Source organism: Erpetoichthys calabaricus, chromosome 2 (genome assembly GCF_900747795.2).
Source record: "Erpetoichthys calabaricus chromosome 2, fErpCal1.3, whole genome shotgun sequence".
In the NCBI taxonomy this organism is placed as follows: domain Eukaryota; kingdom Metazoa; phylum Chordata; class Cladistia; order Polypteriformes; family Polypteridae; genus Erpetoichthys; species Erpetoichthys calabaricus.
Genome location: NC_041395.2, coordinates 170,293,010 through 170,320,643, shown reverse-complemented (window position 1 = coordinate 170,320,643; position 27,634 = coordinate 170,293,010). Strand labels below are relative to the sequence as shown.

The 27,634-nt window shown below is 38.0% G+C and overlaps 1 protein-coding gene across 2 annotated transcripts in view; it reads right to left on the bottom strand.

Annotated features, from left to right (window-relative positions):
• The window catches only part of jph2 (junctophilin 2), a 62,522-nt gene that overhangs the window by 4,079 nt on the left and 30,809 nt on the right, over positions 1-27,634 (bottom strand). For both annotated transcript variants that reach the window (XR_007934227.1, XM_028794767.2), the window contains exons 3-5: positions 23,841-23,959; positions 7,523-8,520; positions 2,408-2,503 (exon numbers count right to left, since the gene is read on the bottom strand). Coding sequence is in view for 1 of the 2 variants with exons in the window: in XM_028794767.2 (XP_028650600.1) it covers positions 2,423-2,503; positions 7,523-8,520; positions 23,841-23,959 (1,198 nt within the window). In the remaining variant the exon portion in view is untranslated. The remainder of the gene's footprint in view (positions 1-2,407; positions 2,504-7,522; positions 8,521-23,840; positions 23,960-27,634) is intronic.

The following is a 27,634-nucleotide window of genomic DNA, read 5'->3' as shown; positions in this document are numbered from 1 at the left end:
GTAGCTGTGCAAATTATCTTTTATGCCTACACCATGTCTTGGTTGGTTCTCCTTAACAAAAATGTGAACAGTTTGCCAGAGTGCTGCTTTACACTTGGCACAACAGGCACAACACCAATCAATGGGTTCAGATACCCTGGTATTTGGTGTTATGTACAACTAAACTAACTTACAAAGCTATAAATTACAAATCCCCCAGGATCCCCATTGCCTACTCTTCATTTAGTAAATACATGGTCTTCTCCCTGTTCTAAAGTCATACTGCAGAACTCTTGGCAAACACATTTTTGTGGCTCATTCTCTGTGGAACTCCCATCTCTAGTCTGTCCAGGCGGTTCCAATCCCATCCCCACCACCACTGTTTTATTGACCATTTTAAACGGGCTATTTCTTTCTTTATTTTCTTGCTTCTGCACCTGCAGTCCTGACACTATCAGTCCTTTCTATAATTACTTCTTTTTTGTTTAATCTTTTATCAAATTTTCTAAAACCATGTAACATTCCATATAATCAAGTCAAACTTAACAAAACTAAATTCAATTTAATCCCCACCCATGATACTATAACAACTTCTATGACTATTTTTATTCTCCTTGCAATAGCAAGAAATTGTCACTGAATTTCCTTGTTGTCTTTTATTTTACCAAGTCCCACATTTACATGACCTTTTTTCACACCTTGCTTTTTTGAGTTATTCAAATACAAGATGACTTGTACATTGCACAGTGGTCCCACATCCAGTCACCACCTATGTGGAGTCTTCATGTTCTTCCTGTGTCTGCTTGGGTTTTTCTGTGGTTACTCAGGTTCTCCTCTCAGATCCCAAACTTATGCATGCACAGTGTAAAATCTGGGGGGCCAAAGAAAGCTGAATCCCTCTCAAGACCATTCTTTACAGTAATATATATAGTAATTCTCTTTCTCTTTTACAATTTTTAACTCAACCTGCCATACTTCATCAATTAATTAATAAACAGATATTGTAGGTTTCTATTTATATTTAATCAGTTTCTACCTTGTTCCCTGTGTGTTTTAACAAATCTCCATTTATATGTGCACCCTGCCATGACCCTGAATTGCAATAAGTGGGTTTGAGAATACTATGCCACTGAATGTTATTTTGGTATTTGATGACCACAGCCTAAATCAGATCCTGAATTTGCATATGTATATGTTGGTTGTTTGAATATTTTCTAGTATGCCTCAAAGAAGCCAAATCATCACTTTAGGCAATGCTCATAATCACGTGAATGTGGTAGAAATTCCTTAAAGGCTCACTTAATTTCCTTTGTGGTGACTCAAAATACTTTTACAGTGGATAGTAGATTAAAATTGTAAAGTACATCCTGTAACTAAAACAGAGCTATGGAGTTGCACATTATGAGCTGCCATTTTTTCTCTGCTGAAACATGTTTATACGTCAAACCTACACTCACATCAAATCCTGAATGATCTGAAAGCATAACAAACGCTTCATTCAGCACACAATCCAGTTTGTTTCTGGAAGACTGGAAGCAGAAATGCACATTGCTGGCGAAGAGAAAATTAATTTGCCCTTTCTTTATGTTGCTTTGGGATTTATATAAAAGATGCTAAACTGCTGAATTTATATTTAGCATTTTTTAATTTAATTTGTGAAAGTGAGAAATATCTGCCCAGTAAATATGCAAACAGTGGCCATCAGTGGGCATAACATGGGCACAGTGGGCTTGGGAAAACCCAATTAAACATCACATTGACCCAATGTGGCGGCTGCTACAAGGGGGCCCGTAGCAAAGTTTCTCTAGTGGCCCAAAACGGGTTAATGGCTGGATGTACTCACTCAGTAAGCCCCTCACCAGCCCAGTTGTGGTTTGCACACCATAGTTTCCCACTTTTAATGTTGTCTCAGAGTAAGAACACAGTGAACTAAGATTTTCAGTGGGTTTTAAATTTTCATTGTAGAAGTATAAATAACAATCTGAACAACTTCAAAAAGGTTTGTTTTTTAACATTGGCTAAAATTGCATTATTTTTATGTTTTTATCGGTAACGATTTTGTTTTCCGGGTTGTAATACCAGCTAAAAAAAGACAACACAAGTAGTTAGAGAAGTACCAATAAATGCAAAGGCTTTTTGTGTTTTGTAAGAATAAATAGTTTAAAGTGACATTAGTATTGTGTGTTTTATTCCTTTTCTTATTAATTAACAAATTGTAAATTTTTATAACTACACATAATTTAATTAATAAAAAAAACAATTAAACACTAAAAAACATTCAAAGAAAAGTACCAGTAAGTGGTGGTGCAGCCCTCTTTTGTACGCTTACATTTATGTGATTAGCAGATCCAAAGCAATTTATAGAAGAGATCAGCATAACAGACACAATTTCTAGCCTGAAGCACTGGAGACTTTCACCTGCACTTACCCAAAGCGGGGTGTTTCATGTCAGAATGTGTACAAACAGAATTGCCAAACCAATATTCAGAAGTATAACCATACATATCAGTATAGTGTTAGGTCCCTAAAAAGAAAAACACAAAGGTAAATTATTAAAAAAAAAAAAAAAATAATTTATATTATATATATATATATATATATATATATATATATATATATATATATATATATATATATATATATATATATATATGCAAAAATTATTCAAATTCACCATTTGCAAAATTGCACAAACATTCACTTCATATGATTCTTGACACCTCACAGTTACTATTGCACTGCTTTCTGTGTGGCTTTAATCTCTGTAGCAAGTTGTTCTGATAAGCATTATTTCCGATCCTTGCATTGTTCCCAGTTATTGGTGAAACTGTGTGATGCAAACTATTTCAACAAAATCACTGCTGATTTAACTGAAATAAAAGCATATTGCTTTAAATAACAGCTGTGCTACATGGTTAAAAAATAAATTTGGAGCTAAAGTCTGGAATGTTGTGGCTTCATTGAGGGCAGGAAGAAGGTCACCAGCTGTCCTCAGAGCAACTGGGTAAAAAAGTGGCAACAGAACATCCAGTACCTCAGGATAAGCTTCAGTGACTAGGGGATGATCATTCAAAAATGGTCTAACTGATGAAAAGAGTCAAGTAATTCAGTGAAAGTGAATAGTTGATTTAGGGGAGGGTTTTTAAAATGATACTGAGCTTGTAAGTGGGCCATAATAAGCCATGAGAGATGAAAATGTATAAGTCATTACCAAAATAATGTGTTAAACACAGATAAAAAGGTTTAAGAAATTAAAGACTGTTTAAATGATTTATATTAATCGTGAAACCAGATTCAAACACATTGCTACTCAAAATGTGAAGCAAAGGACCATAACTTAAAAGATATGGCTTTTACACGCTGTGTGCTAAAACGTGAACTGTTTGCATAACAGTTATGGAAATTGTGAGATGTTGCTCAGCTAGAAAAAACACTGGATAGTGCACCACACAATAAATCTTGGTGAGAAAGCAATACTTTTTGTATTACCTGTTAAAGATTTACAGTATAAACACCATATATACTCATATATAAGATTAGATATACAGTGTATACGTATATATATCTTTCTATTTTAAAAGAAAATCTTGAGATGAGACGAGACTATTCCCAAGAGATTTTTTCAAGTCCCGCGAGACAAGACTATTGCCAAGAGCGAATGTACAATTTAAACAGTTATTTTATATATTATATATATTACATATCACACGTATGTGTATGGAAGACGGCTTAGTTTAAGGGGTTTGGTGACAGCAGTTACCCACCAGACCAAAAGTTGGCGCTATGCTATAATGTCTTCCCTTCCCCTCCATCTCCTACTTCACTTCTAACACAATTTCCATTGTTTACCTTGACCCACCCCTTCCTGCTGCATGACCATTTACCCCAGGAACTGGCCATCTTGTTCGAGTTCAATACCAAACTTGCCTTTGAAAAGATGTCTCCACAATTTGTTGCATGCCTTTTGTTATTTTTATTGATTCAATTATACAAGGTAACCAAGATGGTTCTCCAACTCTTTATCTTTGTTGGCCTCACCTATTACTATATATATATATATATATATATATATATATATATATATATATATATATATATATATATATATATATATATATATACTAAAAACTACACATCTTAATTAGGTCTAGACTAAAGTAGAGACAAATAATGTCAGATTTTCTTTCACCTTTAATAACATCATGCAACCAATAATATTTAATGAAAAAAATTGATAATTTAAAGTAGGACCTCTTAAAAACTATTAAAAATCACAAACCTATTCAAATTTTTTTTGTCTAAGTCTCTAATCTTGCAATCTACAAAACAATATTCATAATGCCAAATCAAAATAAACAAACTGAAAACCTTTTGCTGATTGCTAAAAAGAAAATATTAGAGTTGTCATTTTTAAAGGTAGTGACATCCTTTTAAAATACAAGGCCAACTTTGCTCAGATGAAGTGTATTAAGTCAACAACTCACACAGCCTTTTTGATGGTTTCCACCTAAGTATGAAATGGGTGGACTACATATTTTTAATTCATTTATGAGGGTAAATGCCACCCTACCTTGCTGGAGTCTGACAGAATGGCAGAGATTTTCCACAAAACAAACCAAATTGAACACAAAAAACATTCAGAACAACTCAGGGCATTGATTATTGAGAAGCACAGATTTGGGATGGATACAACACCCTTTGAAAGGCACTGAGCATACTTTGGAGTTCAGTGCAGTGCATCATACGGAAGTTGAAAAAAATGAATCTACAGCTTCACTGCCTAGGTCTGGCTGTTCCACTAAACTTAACTTGTCAGAGAGGCTACTGTGATGTCAACTGTCACTTTGACCACGTTCTGGATGTCAGTGACTTTGAATGAAGGGAATATTTACAGTTCAGTGTTATCGCACAAAAAGGGTTTTATAGAAGAGTGGAAAGGAAGAAGCACCGACTGAAAAAATAAAAAAAAGTCCCGGCTTATAGATATAATATATAATTTGCAAACCCTACTCTTAAATGTGTTGGTGGCAGCATCGTGTGGAAAATGAATGAAAAATGTAATGGTTTGTCTTTCAGCGGAACAATAACCCAAAGCACACTGTCAGAGCAGCAATGGAGTGGCTTAAAACTGATGGCCGAGAGTGGCCCATTCAGAGTCTTGACCTTCTCTCCATTGAGCATGGGTGGCTAGGCCTTAACATTGTTGTCCACTGCTCCCCAACTAACATGCCACATTCTGAACAATTTTGTGAGGAGAAACAGGCATAAAAACTACTTCCTGTAATAGCTGTGAGAAGTGGTTCAACCAAGTACTGAAAAATGTTTGGGGGTTATTGGGGTGGATGAATACTTTCAAATTGTTAAAATTTGAACTTCCAGAATTTCATTTTTTTATGGTTTATGATTTTCTTTCTCTTTTAGGCAGCACTGTGAAAAAGAGTACTTGATTTACTGTACAAATTCGAATTTCCAGTCAAATTGTTCAAAATTCCATGTTGTAACAATCATGTATATGAAAGGGCTAGATGCTGAATACTTTCTCAGGTCACAGTAAGAATTCTTGTTGATGTCATCAGTCATCATGTCTGTGCAGATTGACATGGCTTTATGGACAGAACTAGTCATGACTTGTTTATTTTATCTCCTACTTCATTTTTTTCAGAGACTGTATCCCTTACTATTTGGCGTCTATACAATACATAAATACTTTCTGCCGATTAAAATAATTTCCTGGGCAAATGACTTCAAACCCGAGCTCTCAACAACAGAGAGAACGAAGTCTAACAACTAGATGCACTTCAGCACTCTTCACAGCATCTCTATCCCCATGTGAAATATTTGTACAAGGAACCTTTCTCACAAGCTTATCAATCAGCGTTTGCCTTCCACTGGCGGCAGCACATGACTTCATATGATCTGTCATATTTTTTGTCCCATTCTGTTTAATAGATCTGTCGTCTGACCCTGACTTAACAGTATACAGCTCAAACAGTTCACACAGGCCACCTAGCCAAAAATCTGCTCACTGTTTGCGATTTCAACAAATCTGAATGTTTTTCAATACAGTATTTGGCTTTGCCGTTAGCATTTTAGTTTCAGAACAACAGAAACATTTCAAATCACATTACACAAACTGTCCAGTGTCTGTGATTGAGATAGTTTACAGTCATTTTTAGACATATTGACTGATATTTTACTACTTTTATGCAGATAACGTAAAAAGTCTTAATAATATGGTGATCAACAAAGTGATGTCACAACAGTCATGTGCATGTCATATTATGAAAACGTAAAAATAAAGTTAATTGATCGGTCAGTCATCCTAGAGATATGTAAGTAAGTAGGCTTAATAGTTCGTCAGCTATTTTCGTTTTATTACATTATAGAGACATGGCATGAAAAGACAATATTTTTAGCATTATATTTAAATTTCGTAAATTTTAGTGTGGCCCAGTGGACCATGGACACTGACTCATGACCTTCGTGACCCATCCAATATTGATGACCCATTTGACCCATGACCCATGTCCCATTGACTCTTTGTCAGCTCTGTAGTATAGCACTGATATTTTTTCTGTGTAATGTAGTATGAAAGAAGACAAAGACTGTATAAGAACTGAATCCAATAATATTGAAAGAAAAGTTCCTTAAAAAAGTCTGTATTAGGCAGATTGTACTTACATATTTGACAGCCATTTTCCTAAAAACAGGAACCTTGCAGGCACCAACTAATTTGTAAGGCACAACAGAGGCCTCATGTGCACCCTAAAGAAATGCTGACAGGGTGTCTAATGAGAGAACTAGTGGGGCTATGCTGTCAACTTTCAAGGGCTCTTTTAAGGTGTGTTGTTAATTGGGTGCACAAGACACAAGAGGCCATAGGTGTATACAGTACAATCAATGGCATACTGACTTCATTACTTTATTCAGCCAACCCGATCCTCAAAGTGTCTCCAGAATGACTCCAAAACAGAATGCCCATGGTGGTTTTAAAAGTCATCACTCCAACACAGATGAACGACTCTGGAGTTGGATGTGATGCAACTATTTATACAGAAAGAATGAGAATAAGAGGGAGAGTTCAGATTGGGTTTAGTGATGTATTGGACAAGTCACACACTTCACCAGTAAGTCATTCAGACTTTAGCTCTTGCTGATGTTGCTGGATAATGTGTGCTTCTATTCTTTGCTTTGCAGTAAGGAGATTGTGGTTTTGCTTCCCGGGTCCTCCCTGTGTGGAGAGTGCTTTGAGTAGTCAGAAAAGCACTATATAAATGTAAAGAATTATTATTATTATTCTCTGATCATTAATCTCCATTGTTTTTTTTAACCTGACTAAAGCAGTTTTGCATATTTTGAAGAATTTGGCCCATTTTGTAGGATATGGTAGTACACAGAGTTGTGTCTCTTGAAGTACGTTGTATATAATTGACGTGAATTTCAAACTTTCAAAAAGTTAGAACTGTTAAAGCATTTACTGGAAGAAGTGTTAAGTTCTAATGGAAATGAAGTTACAAACGAACATATTGTATGCTTGACTAACCTGTTCAGCATCTGATGGCTCCTTTGCTTCAGCAAGATTCTTAGCAGCAGCTGCAGCCTTAGATTTAAGATCAGATCTTGATGAAGGCTCAGCCTTTGGGACTGGTTTGGCAATTGGCTTGGGTTCTGACCTGGTTATTGGCTTTGGTTCTGGCTTAGTTGCCACTTTAGATTCTCTTTTGACTAGTGGACTTGCTTCTGCTTTTGGGATAACTTTAGGCTCTTGCTTTGGCTTTGGCTCTTCTTTCTGAATAGGCTGCACTTCCAACTTAGGCTCTGGTTCTGCTGCATGCTGTACTGTAGCTGATGTCTCACGAATCTCCACTTTGGTTTCTCGCCCCTTCACTTCTACTTTTGGTTCTGGAGTAGTAGGTTTTGAGGGGACTTTGACAGAAGGGGTTCTCTCATCTTCTTCAGTAGGAAAGATGACCTTGGTCTTCACAGGATAACTATGGAACGCTTGAAGCACATCTCCCATCTTTGGTTCTGGAGTGCCTTCCCTCGAACGGTCCATCTTCTGAAGTGGTTTAATCTCCAGCTCATAATTGCTATTTTGATCTGCCCGATTGCTCTGCCTGCTGGAGGCCCGTGAATGACTGCGGCTGCTGGAACCATGCCTCTCATCTACTACCAAATGACACACATTACTAGGAGTGTTGGGTCGACTGCCAGGCTGGCTGTTAGGGTGGCTGCTTGTGCGACTTCCACTTCTGCTTGCCTGTTCTCCATTCCAGTTGCCAGGACTGAGAAAATTTGGTGTCTCCTTCTTCAGGGACAGTTTAGACCTTTTGGCTTCTGGGGGTGTTGCAGCAGGACTTGGTGATGGTGTATGGGACGGAGAAGAGCTCCTATCCAGACTTTCTTTCTCATGAAGCTGGGGGCTTTCTGGGGGTGTTGGAGGAGGCTCCTCTATAGACGGGGGCTCCTGTTCAGCATTGTCTACATTTTCTTTACTTTCAGCAATTTCCTGAAGCACTTTTCTCTTTATGTATTCTGGACCTGAAATAAAGTCAAAGATATTTCAGAGGCCATACTCCTGATCCTACTGAACAAAAGCTTTTTATACTCTAATATAAAGTCCATTTAAGAACACTTTGATTGTTTTAAGTTTTCCTTTAAATGAAACAGGATTCACAACACAATCAGCCCTGAGCAAGAGACAACAGCCACTAAAGTTCATCTCATCCAATCCATCCCATTCACCACAAAAGGTACTCTGGCACCCCTTTACCATTTTTACACCTTAACTAGATTTTATCACAGCATTTTAATGAAGATACTCTCTTCTTCTTCCTCTTCATATTTTCCCACTTCTCAGTGGAGTCGATGTGCTTGATCCACCTTATCCAAACAGCTCAGTCCTTTACCTTCTTTCCAGCCAAACCCTTTTCCTGGCTCCTCTTTTACTTATCCATCCACCTCCACTTTGGTCTCCCTCAATTTCTACTCCCCTGTAATTCCATACCTTTTACCCTTTTGCCCATTTGTTCATTGTCTCTCCTCATCACATGTCCAGACAGATTTGACCTACTTTCCTGTACTTTCTTTAATATTTCTCCCACTTTTGTTGTACCTCTGATTGTCTCATTTCTTATTCTGTCCTTTTTTGTAACTCCACACATCCATCTCAACAATTCCTGGAATATCTACTGTACCTTTTTCTCCTGTGCTTCCTTTACTGCCCATGTCGCAGCTCCATACATCATTGTTGGTCTTACGACTACCTTAAAAACCTTACCTATAACCTTCACTTTAATTCTTCTATCACACAATACTCATGATCCCTTCTCCTAATTGTTCCATCCACACTGCACTCTGTGGGTTATCTCTGCATCTAATTCTCCATCTTGGGCTACTACTGATCCTAGATATTTAAATTTCTCTACTCTTTTCAATAACTCTCCCTGCAGGTTAACTTCTGAATCCTGATCATCATTAAACCTTTTATATCTGTCTTCTTCCTATTTATCTTCAATCTTCTACCTTTCATAGCCTTTCTCCATTCTTCCAACTTCCTCTCTATTTCCTCTTTTCTGGTGCTACACAACACAATGTCATCAGCAATAAGCATTTACCAGGGGGAATTGGTCTTTTATCCCATAACTCAAAGTAATTTTAGTTAAGATACTAGCCAAGTAAATATTCCAATTCATAGTATAATCCTGTAAACTGTGTTAATCATCTTCCAAAATGATAAAATACACTGTGCAGTTTACAAAAATGTATTAGTGAAGCAGAATGTACAATCATGTTTGATAGTTCTTTAGCTTTATGCAGCAGGTAACTGGAGCTTCACTGAAAAATGAAGCTGTAGAATTAATTGTAAAGAAAAGCCATGATATGTGCTGAAGTTAGACATTTGCCTAGTGTGACTTTGCATATCAAAAGACCTCCTCTTTATAAACTCATATTTTATCATGTGATCTACTGGACTTGGCTTAAGCTATGTCACAATCTGAGTTGCCTGCAGCCCAGGGGCCTCATGTATAAATGGTGCGTACACACAAAAATGTTGCGTACACACGTTTCCACGCTCACATCACGATGTATAAAAACTAAACTTGGCGTAAAGCCACGCACATTTTCATGCCAGCTAAATCCTTGGCGTACGCAAGTTCTCCATTGGGTTTTGCAAACTGGCGGCACCCAGCATCAAAGCAGTGCTTTTGTTCCAGTGTGGTTTTATTTTATCCCTTTATTTTTAGATCCACATCGCTGACACGGCTTTATGAAATACATTGAAATTAACCGCACATCGTTTATTAGTTTAACGCATTTGATTGTAATTAACCTGTAACAATATAATGGTCCATGGAATGGACAAACTATTCCAAATACCATAGCTGCTTTAGCGTTGTTCCTCTCAATGCACCATTCAGTGTATTTATCCCACTGTATCTGAGTGTGGAATCACAGTTCTACAGTAGCTGATCAGAAAGGGAATATCAGTATACAGCATCAAGCACACGCTGCCTCAGCCATGCACACAGTCTATTGAACTGCTCCCATACGACAAACGCTTCAGAGCCTTTCCTGTAGGAACCTCGCGGTTGAGAAACAATTTCATCCCAAGAACTATAAATGCACTCAATCAGTCCATCAAGTGCTCCTTGTAGAACAATTTGTACTTATAAGTACAATTACTTAGATAGATAGATAGATAGATAGATACTTTATTAATCCCAATGGGAAATTCACAAATTCACTTCACTGTAAACATGCGATACAGTTATAATATTGCACAACCTGAACCACTTTATAAAGTGCATATTTACATATGATGACAATATCATTTTTAAGATGAAATGCAGCAAAATGTTTATTACATTATACAGATAAAATGTTAACATCATTTAAATAATCTATATTGTTATGTGAGGACACAATGGACAGCTATAGTGATGAGCTGGCACCCTGTTCAGGGATTGTTCCTGCCTCGCGCTGTATGCTTGCTGGGACTGGAGTGACACTGGATGGATAGATGGATAGAATAATTAAACATGTACTATGAAGATATTTCAGTGTTCCTTAAACGTTCTGAAGAATTGACGTTCTAAGCTTACAGATGGCTTGACATATACAGAGCTTATTGTGTGGTGATTGGGTACTTGGAGAAAGAAAAGGAAGAACAGGAATTGGGATTAGTATGTTTGAGAGAGACAGTACTGCTGCAATTAATTATTTCATCGAAGGTCGCGTGTGGTGCAGCAAGCATCTTGTGGGAGACATGAACAATCTCTGGATGGGGCGCCAGTTCCTCACTATCACTGCGCCATCGTGTTCCCATGTTTAATAACATGCTTTAACTCCTATCATCATAAAAATAATATCAAGTATACATCTCAGTATTTAAATTATTCAGAGAGCTGTAATATCATGAATGTAATGGATTCTGAGTCCTGTTGGAGGAAGAGAAAGCCCGTTTAAGAAGCACGTAGTGATTCACACACATAGAGCACATAGAAGAACACATACAATACAAAGCATTTAACTTGCTACTTTAGTTACGATGGTATTTGAGACACTAGTAAATTAAACTATTTTAAGATGAAGTTTATGACGTTCTACTTTAGTGATAAAATAAACTATGTGATTAAAGTGGAAATTTCAAGATTAAAGTTGACATTTCAAGCTTTTTTTCCCACTGTGTGCCTTTTTTTTCTTTTCTCTGTACCCTAATAAGCTTCCATATGACACTCAGACGGTGGGCTATGACTTGCCTTTTCACGGCAACTTTGATATCTGACTTCTTTTTTATTTCGGGCACTGTGCAACTTTGTGAACTTGAACTTTTGAGTTTCTCTGACACTCTATGTCACTCGATCAACTTCCTTTTGTTGTTTATATCACTGTTTAAACCAACAAATAGTACGTTTTTCCTTGCCTCCACTTGGTATTCGTTGAAATTCTTCTATTTTCGCCCCATGATTTTGCCATTGTCTTTTCACAGAACGCTGAGCTTAAGGGCTATTTATATTGATTTGCATATTCAAAGACGAATAATTCTGGGAGGAGACGGGGCGGGACAGCAGGCGCGTGGAAGTTGGTGTATTCACAGATGTATGCATCTGGATTGTTTTGTGTGTACTCACATTTCCGCTTTTGTCCATACGTCATGTTTTAGTGTGAATTCTATGCACGGCGTTATGCATGAGGCCCCAGGTGTTTTCCAACCCCAGCAATATCTTGGACTAAAAGTACAATGCACCAGCTAGTCCATTCTAATGTGAAAAGTGCTTAGTAACGCTGACCATCCAATCATTGTGTCTAAATGCATGATCTTCAGCCAACAGAAATAATGTGCATTTTTATTGAAACTTTAAGCATTTAGATTGCCCGAAAGGTTTTGTTTGCTTATGATTGTTATGATTTAACAAACTTTAAAATTAATTTTTCTATAAAAATGGTATATTTATGAAAGTGATTCTGTTTTTTTAATGATGGAGATTTCAGTTTCAGAATAAAAATCCTGCTTTGAAATGTTTTTAGCAAAGATAAAAATTATTTACATTTTACTGCATCCCTATCTTGTTTTCCTGTGGACACTGCCATTTTCACAATGTAATCATCCTTTGCTAGGTAGATGACTTTGTTGCATGATGCTGCATCACTAGCATGACAGCCTGCATCAAAACTTCTTGCATCATCATTGATTGTTGGATAAACCCTAAAACCTTGATATTTAAAAGCTCTCATCTTTGCTTCTAGTTTTTTGACTTCAAATTTCCCCTACCTTTTGGTTTTGGTTGCCTGTTTTAAGTCTAAAAGTCCTTCCATTTTCGACCTTCATTCATTTACCTTTGTTTTTCTCCTGGTCATCCTATATAATTTTGCTCTTATGTCCTGTCACAGTTTTGTATTCAAGGCAAAACAATGATGAGAGATTACTTATCTCCACAAACAATACTGGACAAAATGCAATTGCAGTTGAACTACCAACACCAGTTCAGTTGCTGAAGATTAAGTTTAAGCGCCTTACACAGTAAACATAACTAACTGAGGATTATAAAAGAGTCACGTGTAAAATAATGACCTCTAGCAACACAGTTCTTTTGTAAGCTGGGAAACTGGGGGTCATATGCAGTTTTGTCCTTACTAGGCAAAAGACCAAACCAGATAGCTAATCTCCTAACACCCACAAACCCAACCAAGAAAATTAAATGTGAAATCTGCAGGTAAATTTTGAGTCTTTCTTAAATGATAAGTCACGTTTTGGATATTTAGACTGTAATCACATGCTAAACTCTATAGCATGACTATGGTGTTAAAATCCTAAAATCCAGACAACAGTGACCCAAAGAAGAACATTTCAACAAGGAGTGAAATGTTATTATTGTTACATCTATGACAAAGGACTAGAGCATGAATTTAAAAGAGAATTCATGTCAAGAAGCAACAACAAGCAGGCTTCCAACATTTGAAAGGTATTTAGGTGAAGGAATTTTGAGTTTGAGTTTCTTCAACGCTGCATTTTCTGAAAAATTATAATTGAACCGATAATCCCAAACTACAAATGTAACATCTCCCTAACAGAAATTTTTCCAAGCATTATCCTTATTTTCACATATTGCACTCAGAATTAATGGCTCAGTTGGATAGAATGTTGTTGTATGAAAAAGGTAATATATGAATGGGAAATGACTCCAAAACCTGTTGGTCCAGAATGGACCTGCAGAGGCCAGTGGTTCTCAAATTGTGGTCCATGGACTACAAGTGGTCCTCAAGTGTGAGTCAAGTAGTCTGACAGTCATCAGGGCAAAGTGACTTTTAAATCGCTTGAATAAATTAGTCTGTATGTACTTAATGAAGCATTTACTGTATTTGTAACAATCACAACTCGTAGTCAACATCAGCACTACTAAATCAGAATACTTAGATAAATTTGAAAAGGGTCTAAAGTTATCACTACAGAGCATTACTGTCTACCTTTCTTGCAGATGTTAAAAACTACTACTTAAATTCTATGTCTTACAGCTCCATTCCCATTTCCTTGTTGTGGTTGCCCCTCTATGTCTCTCACTCTCTTACATTCAACACCTCTTCAACCTCAGCCTCTCTCCAGTCCAGTCAGTCAGTGTACAGGACTCTCTTCTAAACTCACTTTGATGTCAGCGTGGAGAGCCCACGTCTGATTCTGTCAGTCTTTTCAATCCATGCTGCCAGTGATATGCACATCAGTGCTAAGAGGCTGCCTTCTGTTAATTAATATTCATGGCTAAGGGGTTATTATGAATCACTGGCTGAAATGCATGCTTTTGAAATGTAAACACAGTAATACTGAATTTTAGTCTTTTTCACATAAATACTATACCACCCACCTAATTCTGAGCAGGATTGCAGGGTGCTGGAACTTATCCCAGCTATCACAGGGCACAGGGCAGGTTCAATCCCTGGATAGGGCTCCAGTCCATTGCAGAGTGAACACACACACACACACACACGCACACACAAGGCCCAATTTAGCAACACCAATCCACCTAACCTGCATATCTTTAGACCATGGGAGAAATGCATTTTCCAAATCTATTTTATAGAATTTCGTGTACAACTAACTGTCAGACTCAAGTGGTCTGCTGTTAGATATGGCTTTAACAAAGTCAAACACACTTTGAATACCACTAGTACTGTGGGCACATTTCTATTGAGACAAGCCTACATGGATGGCAATGCAGGTGGTCATGCACCATAGCATGTAGGTTTACAGGTTCAGAAAAATGTTCAGCTAAACACAGTGAAACTGCTCCTCCAGCTCCAAGGAGGCAATGGGTCTAACATTTAGGTGGCCATATGTGGGTGAGGTTACATATTGTGATACAGATTTGCTCACTTAAACTTCTAGCAGGCAAAGCAGAAGACAGATTGGATAGGTTAGGTTAGGTTAGGCAGACTTTTATCATCCCAGAGGGAAATTTTTTGCAGCAGGGGATTACAAAACATAGTACATTGTTACATGGAAACAAGAAAAAAATCCAGCGTATGGCCACCATTATTACAATCAATTCACACACCTATACAGTTTGTACCAATAAGAATAATGGATTCTAACAGTATACCATAATATACTGTATACTGTCAGCAGAATACAGAATTCAAAATGCTCATAGGTCTGGGAACAAAACAGTTCTTAAATCTGTTGCTCTTCATTCTTGGGATCCTAAATCTGCAGAATGATGGCAATATACTGAAACTTTGGAAAGAAGAGGATGGCTAATGTCTGAACTCTTCTTCCCAACTTATTTGTAGCAGAGTGCAGTGAGACAAGGCTGCTGAAAACCAATACTTTTACTGCTAATTTATTTTTTAAAAAGTTGCTCAGACAATTTTGCTTTTTGTAATGCATCCTACACTAACATAAAAACAAATGTAAGAAATAATTCAATAGAAAACGAGTCTTGATTGTTCATAAGCACCATCTGGATTCTTGACCGCTCCACTCCTATCTGCACATTGGATGATTTGAGAAATATTGTAACAAAAATGTAGCCTCATAATATAGCACAATCCACAACAGATAAAAATAGATGAAACAGAGAGACAAGTGGGGGTGGGAAAAGCAGAAGACTCCAGACAGTCTCTTGAGCTTCTTGGAATGTCAGCCAGGCCAGGGTATTTAAAACTCTTATCTGCCTCCATTCCATGTGAGGACATTTGTCTATTATATTTAGGTAACAGTTGGTTTTATGCAATTTAAAACATGTACAAAAATGTATCTGCTTTCATGTCAATCAAAAATATTCCTTATAAAGTCAGTCTAAATGCATCTTACTGAATTATAATATAAGGCAGCTGGCTCCTAAGATGTGGTGTGTAAAACAGTGTTTTAAACATCGTCCATGAAAACAGGGTGTGTTCCTCTACTCCTAACATTAAAAGATCAGCTGGCATTGACTTTATTCATTTCCTAAATAATTTTACACACGTATGTCAAGGTACTTTCAAGACCAGGGGTCCCCAACACTGGTCCTGGAGGGCCCCAGTGGCTGCAGGTTTTCATTCCAACCATTTTCTTAATTAGTGACATGTTTTTGCTCCTAATTAACTTCTTTTGAATAAATTTTATTTGACTTGCTCTTGAAGACTTGGACCCTTAATTGTTTCTTTTCCCTTAAATAGCAGCCAAACAATAATGAGATACAAAATTAGCCAAAACATGACCAGCAAACTGTGTCCATCATACAATATCTGAAAATAAAGAAAGATGAAGGTCTTAGGGATGAGAATCTGCTCAGGTCCCCAAAGCATTTTACCTGTGCTCTTAGAAAAGAGAAAAAACAACAATTTTGGAAATGTATGCCATTGCACAATGAGAGCAGCAACATGCCATGGAATTAAAGAATGGGTTTAATTAACAATAAGAATAGGTGCCTAATTAAGCAACTGGTTGGAGTGAAATTGATTGGAGTTTAAGGCCCTGACTTAGTTGGTCTTCTGTTGGATCACTCACTTCACTCACTGCAATTCAGAGGAATGATGAAGAAATTCAGAGGAACAAATCTTAAAAAACAAGTCAATTAAAAGTAATTCAAAAGAAGTTAATTAGGAGCAAAAAGAGGCTTTCTATTAAGGGCACATGGACACATACCCAGAATGATCTGATGGAAGATCTGCCCTTCCAGTAGGTTAAAAGGAGTAATGGTGCAAAAGAACTCCACTTTTGTCAATCCTTAATTTTAGCCATGCCACCTGCACTTCAGAACATGTAATTTAAGCATGTTTGAACCTGGCCAGTAGTTGGACAGGAGATCAACTAGGGAAGACCTGGGTTGCGGTTGGAAAAGATGTTGGAGAGGCATTCAGTGGGCATTTACCCTGTGGTCTGTGTACAGATACCAATGCCCAAGTATAGTGACAGGGACACTGTGCTGTAAATATGGCACTATCATTTGGCTGAAACATCCTGATCAATAATAATAATAATAATTCATTACATTTATATAGCGCTTTTCTCAGTACTCAAAGCGCTATCCAATATCACTGGACATCTTTTAAAAAGAGTACAGTGTTTTCTGATGCCATGACTAAACTGCTCACCTGTCCCTTACTGGCTAACTGTCTTTCTTATCCCTTCACCATCTAATAGCTAATCTGTTTAGAATATACTGGAACAAAGATGGTTGCTGTCATATCATCCAGGTGGATTCTGCACATTAGTGGTGGATGAAGTGGTAAGGATTCCCCACTGTTTATGTAAAGTGCTTTTAAAAGTGCTCTATCTATCTACCTATCTATCTATCTATCTATCTATCTATCTATCTATCTATCTATCTATCTATCTATCTATCTATCTATCTATCTATCTATCTATCTATCTATCTACAGTGCATCCGGAAAGTATTCACAGCGCATCACTTTTTCCACCTTTTGTTATGCTACAGCCTTATTCCAAAATGGATTAAATGCATTTTTTTCCTCAGAAATCTACACACAACACCCCATAATGACAATGTGAAAAATGTTTACTTGAGGTTTTTGCAAATTTATTAAAAATAAAAAAACTGAGAAATCACATGTACATACAGTAAGTATTCACAGCCTTTGCTCAATACTTTGTTGATGCACCTTTGGCAGCAATTACAGCCTCGAGTCTTTTTGAATATGATGCCACAAGCTTGGTACACCTATCCTTGGCCAGTTTCGCCCATTTCTCTTTGCAGCACCTCTCAAGCTCCATCAGGTTGGATGGGAAGCTTCGGTGCACAGCCATTTTAAGATCTTTCCAGAGATGTTCAATCGGATTCAAGTCTGGGCTCTGGCTGGGCCACTCAAGGACATTCACAGAGTTGTCCTGAAGCCACTCCTTTGATATCTTGGCTGTGTGCTTAGGGTCGTTGTCCTGCTGAAAGATGAACCGTCGCCCCAGTCTGAGGTCAAGAGTGCTCTGGAGCAGGTTTTCATCCAGGATGTCTCTGTACATTGCTGCAGTCATCTTTCCCTTTATCCTGACTAGTCTCCCAGTTCCTGCCGCTGAAAAACATCCCCACAGCATGATACTGCCACCACCATGCTTCACTGTAGGGATGGTATTGGCCTGGTAATGAGCGGTGCCTGGTTACCTCCAAACGTGACGCCTGGCATTCACACCAAAGAGTTCAATCTTTGTCTCATCAGACCAGAGAGAGAAAGGCACCTGAGAGTCCTTCAGGTGCCTTTTGGCAAACTCCAGGCGGGCTGCCATGTGCCTTTCACTAAGGAGTGGCTTCCGTCTGGCCACTCTACCATACAGGCCTGATTGGTAGATTGCTGCAGAGATGGTTGTCCTTCTGGAAGGTTCTCCTCTCTCCACAGAGGATCTCTGGAGCTCTGACAGAGTGAGCTTCATGGCAAAGGCAGTGAATACTTATGTACATGTGCTTTCTCAATTTTTTTATTTTTAATAATTTTGCAAAAATCTCAAGTAAACTTTTTTCATGTTGTCATTATGGGGTGTTGTGTGTAGAATTCTGAGGAAAAAAATGAATTTAATCCATTTTGGAATAAGGCTGTAACATAACAAAATGTGGAAAAAGTGATGCGCTGTGAATACTTTCCGGATGCACTCTATCTATCTATCTATCTATCTATCTATCTATCTATCTATCTATCTATCTATCTATCTATCTATCTATCTATCTATCTATCTATCTATCTATCTATCTATCTATCAGTTAATAAGTTTAATAGGTCCTTTATCTGTCTGCACACAGAGTTCTCAGACTCGTTCAGCTCTCAGGTAAACATTTAATCCTTTAGTGAAATGCCACACAATCAGGTATATCATAGTTGCTTCATCATATAATCCTAACCCCTCTGAACAAAATTCATTCTGTGAAGTTTTTTATTCTTTGTTACATGTACTCTTTGGTTTCATTTTGAACAGTTACATGGGCCTGATTAAAATTATTCCCATCTTTCTCATCTATTTGTTGCACTAATTGAATGTTCTCTAAACAGTGACCAACTTATCTCAATCCATGAATTTAGAAGACATACAATTAATGACATTGCTAATAATTATTAAGCACACAGAGACTGGGGAAACATTGTCTAATAACTGAAAAAATTTTGTTTGACTATCTTTTGCAGTTAAACAGCATGTTGCATTTAATAGTAGGATGGATATGTTATCTTCAGGGATTAAAGGTATCAGTTAAAAATAACTTTAGAAAAAACATCTTGTACAAAATGAACTTGATCCCTGCTGTCATGTTTGTTGATATAACTTTCTTTTTTTGTTAATGATTATGATTCCTTCTACTATGTTACTCTAATTACAGATGTGCCTAAGGTCCATAAATTCATTTGGATACATAAGTAAGTAGAGTCTTCACATCAATGTTACCTTTCCTTTCCTTTTCTTTCCTTCTAACTTTGATATACTGATCGAGTTGTTTATTCACTCTCTTCAGCATGAGTTCTTGATCCTCTCGACCATGCTATCAACATCCCCTCAACTGCCTGCTTCCAAATGTCAGATCCTTTCTAAACCAATGAATGGCTGTGTTTCTCTGAGCCAAAAATACTCTTTGAATCCATGCATTGCCTTGAACAACAACCTGTGGGTTAAGTGTGGGATTGGAAAACAGGATGAACACCAGAGATGAAGAGTACTTTCTTATTTTGGATTGACAAAACAAACAAGACATATACTGTAGCATGAATGGACAGGGCAAGGGGAAGCTCTGGGCTGTAGTTTCTGCTCACTGGTCATAGTCAACCTATATGTGCATAGGCTCATTATTAAGCTGTCTGTATAGAGTATGTAGAATGTGTGAGTAATGCCTGACTGAATATGTTCCTATTTATCCAAATTGACAATGTAGTCTCATCTGTCATGTACTGCTAATAAAATGTGTTGTGGTGGGCGGCCGGGTCCCATGCCCAGCCAGGACGGCCCTTCTACATATGTTTCGGAGGAGCAACCATGGGCTCCTCAGTACCTCCCCCGGGACGCTTGGTGGCAGCCTCCCTGGCCGATGATGGTGCCTCAGTTTCCCACAGAGCTCCATGGGAGATGGAGTTCTCCACAGCCCTGTTGGGATCTGGGGTGGCCGCCAGGGGGTGCTGCATGGGTCCCTGAGCCGGCCGGGACAACTATACAGCCCCACCCAGAAGTGCAATCAGAAACAGGTGATCAAGCACCTGGAGCACTTCTGGGTGAGCTATAAAAAGGGCCAGCAACCACCACTCAGGAGCTAGAGGACGAGGTTGCCAAGGAGGAGTGGTGGTGCCAAACGGGAGTATATTTGTGGTTTTGATTTGTGCTTACTTGGACTGTGTTGTGGCTGGGGAGTTCACGGGGAGGATGTGCCCTCCAGCTGAAGAAAAATAAAAGTCCTTTGTGTTTTTACACATGCCTCAGTGTGAGTCCGTGTTGGGTCGGGCGCTATACAGCGTCCTTATCACAGTGTATTTCAGCTCTTAAGAAACTCTTTAATTCAGCATTGATTAATTAGTACTGATTAGCCGAGGAGATTCTGGAATCCCAACTGTTATCTGTACCCTGCATGAGTTTCTCCTACAATGACAGCATACATTAACATCACACATTTGTTTTGCAATTTCTGCACAATACACATTTAATTATTCACTAATTGATTGATTGTATTATTTGTCCTGTTTGTCTGTATCTTTGTTTTTATGTTTCTGCTGTTGCTGTACACATCTAAATTTCCTATTGGGATTAATAAAGTTTATCTAATCTAATCTAAGTGTATTTTCCCCTAAAAAAATGTAAGAACAATCTTACATTAATTTTGCCATTGATCTTTCACCGTATAATATACAATAAGTTTTGACTTTTAGGGTTTTCCCTTCTTATGAGAAAAATGCAAACTCGGTTATATAATTACATCAGCTATAGGCTGCCATAATACAGAACATCAAGTTCTTCTTTTGTTTGCTCAGAGTGTTCCTCAGGGTACTTTACTTTTACAACCACATCCCTAAGGATCTGCACATTAGATTAAAAGGTAATTCCAAAGTGGCTCCTGTGAGGTATGCGTGAATGGGCTCTGTACCAGACTGGCATCCTGTTCCAGGTTGGTTTCTTGCCTTGTGCCCAGTACTGCCAGGATAGTTTCTGGCCTTCACACAACCCTGAAATGGACTGTGGGTGTGAAAATGTTTTGTCATTGTGTTAACACAACATGCTGCTGCATTAATTACATACATTTTGTAAATTGAGTTACCATTTAATATAGTATCCTTAAAGCACTTACAGTACATCTTAAGAACAATCAAAGAACACATGCATTCTAAATTTAATCACCAACTGGACAACTTTTAGAAGACATTTTCCAAAGAAACCAAATAGAATTAATAAGCTGATGCAGTCTTTCAGATGTAGGAATACTTAGTCAATGCGCTGCACTCAGGTCCCAGCCCAGGTGATTTGTCGTGTTGTGCTCCCAATACTTACATAATGATTAGTCAAAGCTGGTGAATCAAAAGACATCATAAAATTGGTCTTTGAATTACTTGAAGGCCAAAGGAGCATTTTTAGAATCAGTTTTCATACTTTTAGGTAAATAATTGCACTGTTTTAAAAGGTGGAGTGGTTTCATCAGTGAGCCTGTAGCTCCAGCTTTGTATCACTGATCAAATGGTAATAGACCAATGTACATGAATGACCATTTCACTTTCTAATACAGTGTTTAAGCTGATATTTACCCATTGTTTCTCTGATTATTTTTTTCAAATATTGTGAATGCTCTTGTTAATCATGGTTATTTGCTTAATGATACACTAGCTACTCGGCGCACTCACTTCCTTGCCATGTGTCTTTTGGCAAGTGAGCATTCCATTCAGGAAAAATATCATTGTTGTGTTGTGGAAGTGCTCATGATTATGGACTGAAGTGGGGTTCACACCGTTTTGTTTCCCAGCCTTTCAAATACAACTGTAGAAATGGCTGGTCTTGAATGACAAACACCTGTACGGACATTTGTTTTTCAGTCATACTGTTGACCTAACCATTATGGCTGTGATAAAACCACACAAAATATCATACATTTAGAGGAAGCTGAGATGGTGTCTTATCTTACCTGCTCTGTTTTTTGTTAATGATTTTCATTTTGCTGCTCCCTTCACCAAGCTGCAGTGCTAAACCCTCTTAATGCACACGAAATCCACTACTTGTTGACCATTTACACAAGCTGCACTCAGTGCCGGATTAACCAATAGGCACATGTAGCATATGCTACGGGCCCCGCAATTTCGGGGGCCCCCAAATGGTGGACCCAATATTTAATGAAAAAGTGTAGCATTGAAAAACTGGTCTTTAAAAATATTATCTTTACGTTTTTAAACTGTAAATTTCTTACACAACAAAACTTTAGGGGCCCAACACATAAAATTCACATAAATATTATAAGATTCTTATTATAATCGAGAGTAAAATAATTATTTAGTCCGGTTTGAACTGTTCAGAATCTAAACTTCAGATGATGCAGACCAAAAGGGCCCCCAAATTTGAAATGTGCTACGGGCCCCCAAAGCTCTTAATCTGGCCCTGGCTGCACTGTAATGTCTTACTGTTTCTAGCTTGTTCAGTCTTGTCCTGGTTATCTTTTGTGCTTTTTACCTCTCGCTTTCAGGTTCTGAATACTTGCTTTGTCCTGCCCTTTTTTCATTAATTTACGCTGGCTAAGAAGCTAAATGTTTTTCATCCTAAGAGATTACGCTGACATAGAAGGACCTGTATTTATAAATATGAGGCAACCCGAATAGAAGACCTAACTATAACTTCAAAATCAGCACCTGAACTCTGATAAAAATCACATGCAGCACATTGAGTCTTTCTCAAGTGTTCATTTGTTTATTGACTGAGATGTTCACTTGAACCCCCAAGCAAAATTTTATTTGTATCGTAACCCCAAGAAAATAATGGTCAATTAAAGTTATACAGAAACAGTGAACCAACCTGAGACTGAAAAGTTTTCTCTTATTTTGTAAACTTAACACCTACAAAAAACTCACTTTTTCATTTTAACTCTACAATGATGACAAAAGATTTAGACTTTCAGGCTTCGTTCACATTACCAGGCAGAAATGACTCAAATCCAATGTTGTGCCTTGATGTGGCAAAAATCCGATATTTTCATGGCTGTATGGACACAGAAATCCGATATTTTCAGATCAGTCACTTTCACATGTGGTCCTAGATAGGATACATATCCGATTCGTGGCCATGTGATATGAATGAGAACAGCCAAATTGGAATTTATCTGATTTTTTTGCTTGTAGGCATGGGCTGAACGCTTCCATCATCAGCCAGCACTGGCAACAAGGCAAAACAACAATGGAGGAGAGCTAAAGCTGAAGCTGACAACAATCATGGCCCCACCATTGCTGGCTCCTTTCTCATACTCACACATCTCTTGGTTCAGCAGTGTAGGCAACAACTGTGAAAACAACCAAAGCTAGTTGTCTGGCTTTTTTCGCCTTATCAACCTAACCATGTATAGCAGATAAACTGTTTGCTGTCCTCCAGAGCAAAATGTGATGAACACACTAGTTACTAATGCATTCATTTTGTCGGTTTTAATACCACAACTCATTTCACAAATATGGCATTTTTTTGTTGTCGATGATGCAGATGATTCATGCACAAATGTTTCAACGTGTGTAGGTATGACATTTTAGAGGACAGAATTGTTCACATTACAGTTATATACGAGTCACTTGTACTTAGGAATGTGAACCATCAGATCAAATGTGATCTGAGCAATGAGGCTTGTAATGTGAACGTAGCCATAGATCTCACAGAACACAAGGAATTATACTACTACAACTTCAAGACATTTCTTATTCATCCTTGCATTGAATACTGGAGGCAGTACCTGGTTGGTAGAAGGATGGGGAGAGCTCACGTGCGACCACCCTGGCTATGCTTGACTCGTTGTTGGAGGCCAAGGCGGCATGGTCTGCTCCTTCTGCCTTAGCTTTGGCGTGGGTAGTCCTGTGAAAATAACACTTATGTAAAATACAAAGGAAATGTGAGGATTTCTAGAATATAAAGGTTGCACAGTGACCACAGTTCTCTGGAATAAATTACAAGCAAACTGAGCCAGAACTGTGAAAAACTCCCAGATGAATAACCTTTTGTATAGAATCTTCCCTGTTTCATGTGGGTTCCCCCAAAAAACTCTGACTTTCCTCCCACAGTCTAAAGACATTCATCAAATTCTCCTTAAAATTGTTTCAGAGTATGACTGAATGTATGAACGTTCCCTACAATGGAGTGGCATCCAAACTACGGGTGTTGTCTGCCTTGCATCCATAGCTTCCAGAATAGAACTTTGCTCCTCATGACCGTAAAAGGTTTGAATGGATCAGAAAAAAGCATATTTGATAACAACAACTACTACAACAAAAACAATAATAATAATATTAATAATAATAATGATAATATTGTTGATGGCTGTATAACACTTGCACCTATATACACAGACACATAATAAAGTAGCCAGTTATGTACACTGGACTATGTGCAAGAATCTAGGGGTACAAGTGCCAGACAAGTATTACAAACACCAGCCAGAAAAGGTTGTGAACATCAACGATATCACCATCATGTGGGATGCTCCAATAACAACAGATAGAACAATCCTATCGAATTGTCCTGATATCGTGCTGCATAATTTGAAAGAGAGAACCTGCCTGTTGATCAATATAGCGGTCCCAAATGACTTGCACATCATGTTAAAAAAAACTGAGAAGATCAGTAAATACAAGGATTTGGAAACCGAGATTAGCAGGATGTGGAACTTTACAACTAGAACTGTGCTAGTTATAGTTGGAGCATTAGGTACATTAAAGAAAGATCATGATGAAAACTTGAAGATGCTTCCAGGCTATCCATCAGCTAGAGAAGTGCAAAAGATCGCACTTATGAGCACTGCACACATCCTTAGAAAGGTGTTAGGGTAAATCACTTTGGCTTCTTGTTATAGCCTGGATTTACCAGCTAAAACCACAAAGACCTCATGCGAGAGGAAACAAACACTGAATAATAATAATTCAGTCAGCACAGTAGCGCGATGGTTGGTATTGCTTTGGTTTTATTGTAGCACGTTCAAATTTTGGCCCAAGCTCTGCCCATATGAGGTGTGAAGCTCTCTCCCGATTCTGTGTGGATTTTTCTCTGCACTCTCTGTGTTTTCCTCCCCCATGTCCATGGTGATAATAATAGTAATAACTGGTTATTCTTAATTGGTCTAGTGTGTTTGTGTTGGTGTGCATTAATGTACCATGCCATGGACTGGCACTCACTCCATGGCTGGTTCCTGCTTTGCATCCAGTTCTGTTGGATAAGCACTGGCTTCCTATGACCATGTACTTAATAAAGAGGTCAGAAGTTGGATGGATGAATGGATATAAAATTATAATAGAACATTGATAGGTACACTTACTAGGAAGCCATTAAAACATGACAAGAAAGGCAGCATCATTAAGACAATATTTTTTTCAAATATAAAGCATGTGAATTATCTTTTCCAGACTTACTCAAAGTTAATTTCAAGCTGAATTTAACTGAATGTCATAAAGATGGTGAGTTTTACTTGAGAAACAATTTACAGATTTGACACAAATTGCTTTATGCTGCACAATGTGGCATTGGGCGCCATCTACTGGGTTGTCTACCAATTCTGAGAAGTGGCTCATGAGTTCACAGAAAACTACAAAGACTCTTTGAAAGGCTAGTTAATGATCAGGGGTTGGGAGCAGAGAAATTAAAAAAAGGCAAAAAAAAGCAGTAACATAATTTTTGAAACCTTTGCAAAGAAAAAAAGACAATTTTTCATTCATATTGTAATCTAATGTGTACAAAATCAGATTTTAAGCATAAATATACAGTACCAGGAAAGGAAATGATTTAAGTGAGCAGTCTTAAAATGCCTTTTTAATTATTCTATATTAGTTTTTCCCTTAAAAAGACGAATCAAACTCAGAGGTCGCCAGTTTAGGAGAAGAATTAAATAAGTTAAATCTAAAAAAGCAGGCAGTGTGGTGTAGTGGGTAAGACCTTGGACTTCAAGGCCTTAAGTTGTGGGTTAAAATACTACTGCAGATGCTGTGCTGTGAGCAAATTACTTCACCTGTCTGTGCACCAGCTTACAAAAACAAAAGAAATGTAATTGATCGCATCTCAAAGGTTGCCTTGGATAAAGGTGTCACACAATATTGTGAGGGCATCACGGTGGTGCAGTGGTAGATAGATAGATAGATATCCCAGCACTGCTGCCTTGCAGTTAGGAGACCTGGGTTCGCTTCCTGGGTCCTCCCTGTGTGGAGTTTGCATGTTCTCCCCGTGTCTGTGTGGGTTTCCTCCGGGTGCTCCGGTTTCCTCCCACAGACCAAAGACATGCAGGTTAGGTGCATTGGCGATCCTAAATTGTCCCTAGTGTGTGCTTGGTGTGTAGGTGTGTGTATGTGTCCTGCAGTGGGCTTGCGCTTTGCATGGGATTTGTTCCTGCCTTGTGCCCTGTGCTGGCTGGGATTGGCTCCAGCAGACCCCCGTGACCCTGTGTTAGGATATGGCGGGTTGGAATATGACTGACTTACTGACAATATTGTGATTTGAACATGAATTCAACTATATTTAATACAGCTAAGGTATCATTCTACACTAGAATGAACTGTGTTTTTATTTTACTATGGTTCATTTTGTATTTATTCATGGCATGTAGACAAAGAGACTTGAGTTCAAATCTTGTGCCAGTCACACACTGTTTGTCTCTGTCTGGAATTATTCTCACATCATACAAGCATGCAGGTTCAGTTGTATGGTTTGGCATTAGTGACTGTGGAGGAAAAACTGGAATTAGTGGGCACATGGGGTATAGGGGTAATATCGGGCATATCAGGAAACCAGATAAAGGTCAAGTGAAGAACAAGGAGAAGGTTGATGTAATGCATCAAATGTATGATTAAGAGATCAGCAGATGTCCTGTAATCAACAAGACTGGACAGTTGTTCCATACACAGAGATTTCAAGGGTGATGGCTAAACTTAAGGAATATGAAAAGAGCAAGGGTGTGATAAATAATACTTTTATTTCACTAAGTCATTTAGGTGCAAGCCAATGAACCAATCAGAGTAAATGTCAGGGGATGTTTATGCACTAATTCAGCACTGCTTTATAAATTCAGTTATCAATAAGTATGAGTTTCTGCTTTTATTCTGTCGTCATTCTGTAACAGACTGCTGAAATGAACGCTCCTTTTTCAGCATGGTGCTGCCAGGGTAAATAAATGACACAGATGAACAAGCTTTCTCCAGCATGATTACTGACTTCAAAAGGTTTTATCAAACGTGTCCTGGTAAAGGATAAGTTTCTTTCTTCAGTTAACATGTTTGATGTCGACCAAAGGGTGTGTGAGCACTGTGGACAGACTGGTACTCTGTTCATAGCTGGTTCCTGCCTTGGTCCTTATAGTCCTGGAAATTATGTATTGGAATAAGAAGGTTCTGAAAATGAACACATTAAGTACTGTATTGTGGACAGGTTACTCAACAAAACTGGATTTTAACCTTTATTAAATAAAAATAATTACCTATTAGTGTTGCATATTGGGTACCTGTGAAGTATGTTAATATTTGTAAAGCACCTCAAGTGGGCCGGTTGTGCTTT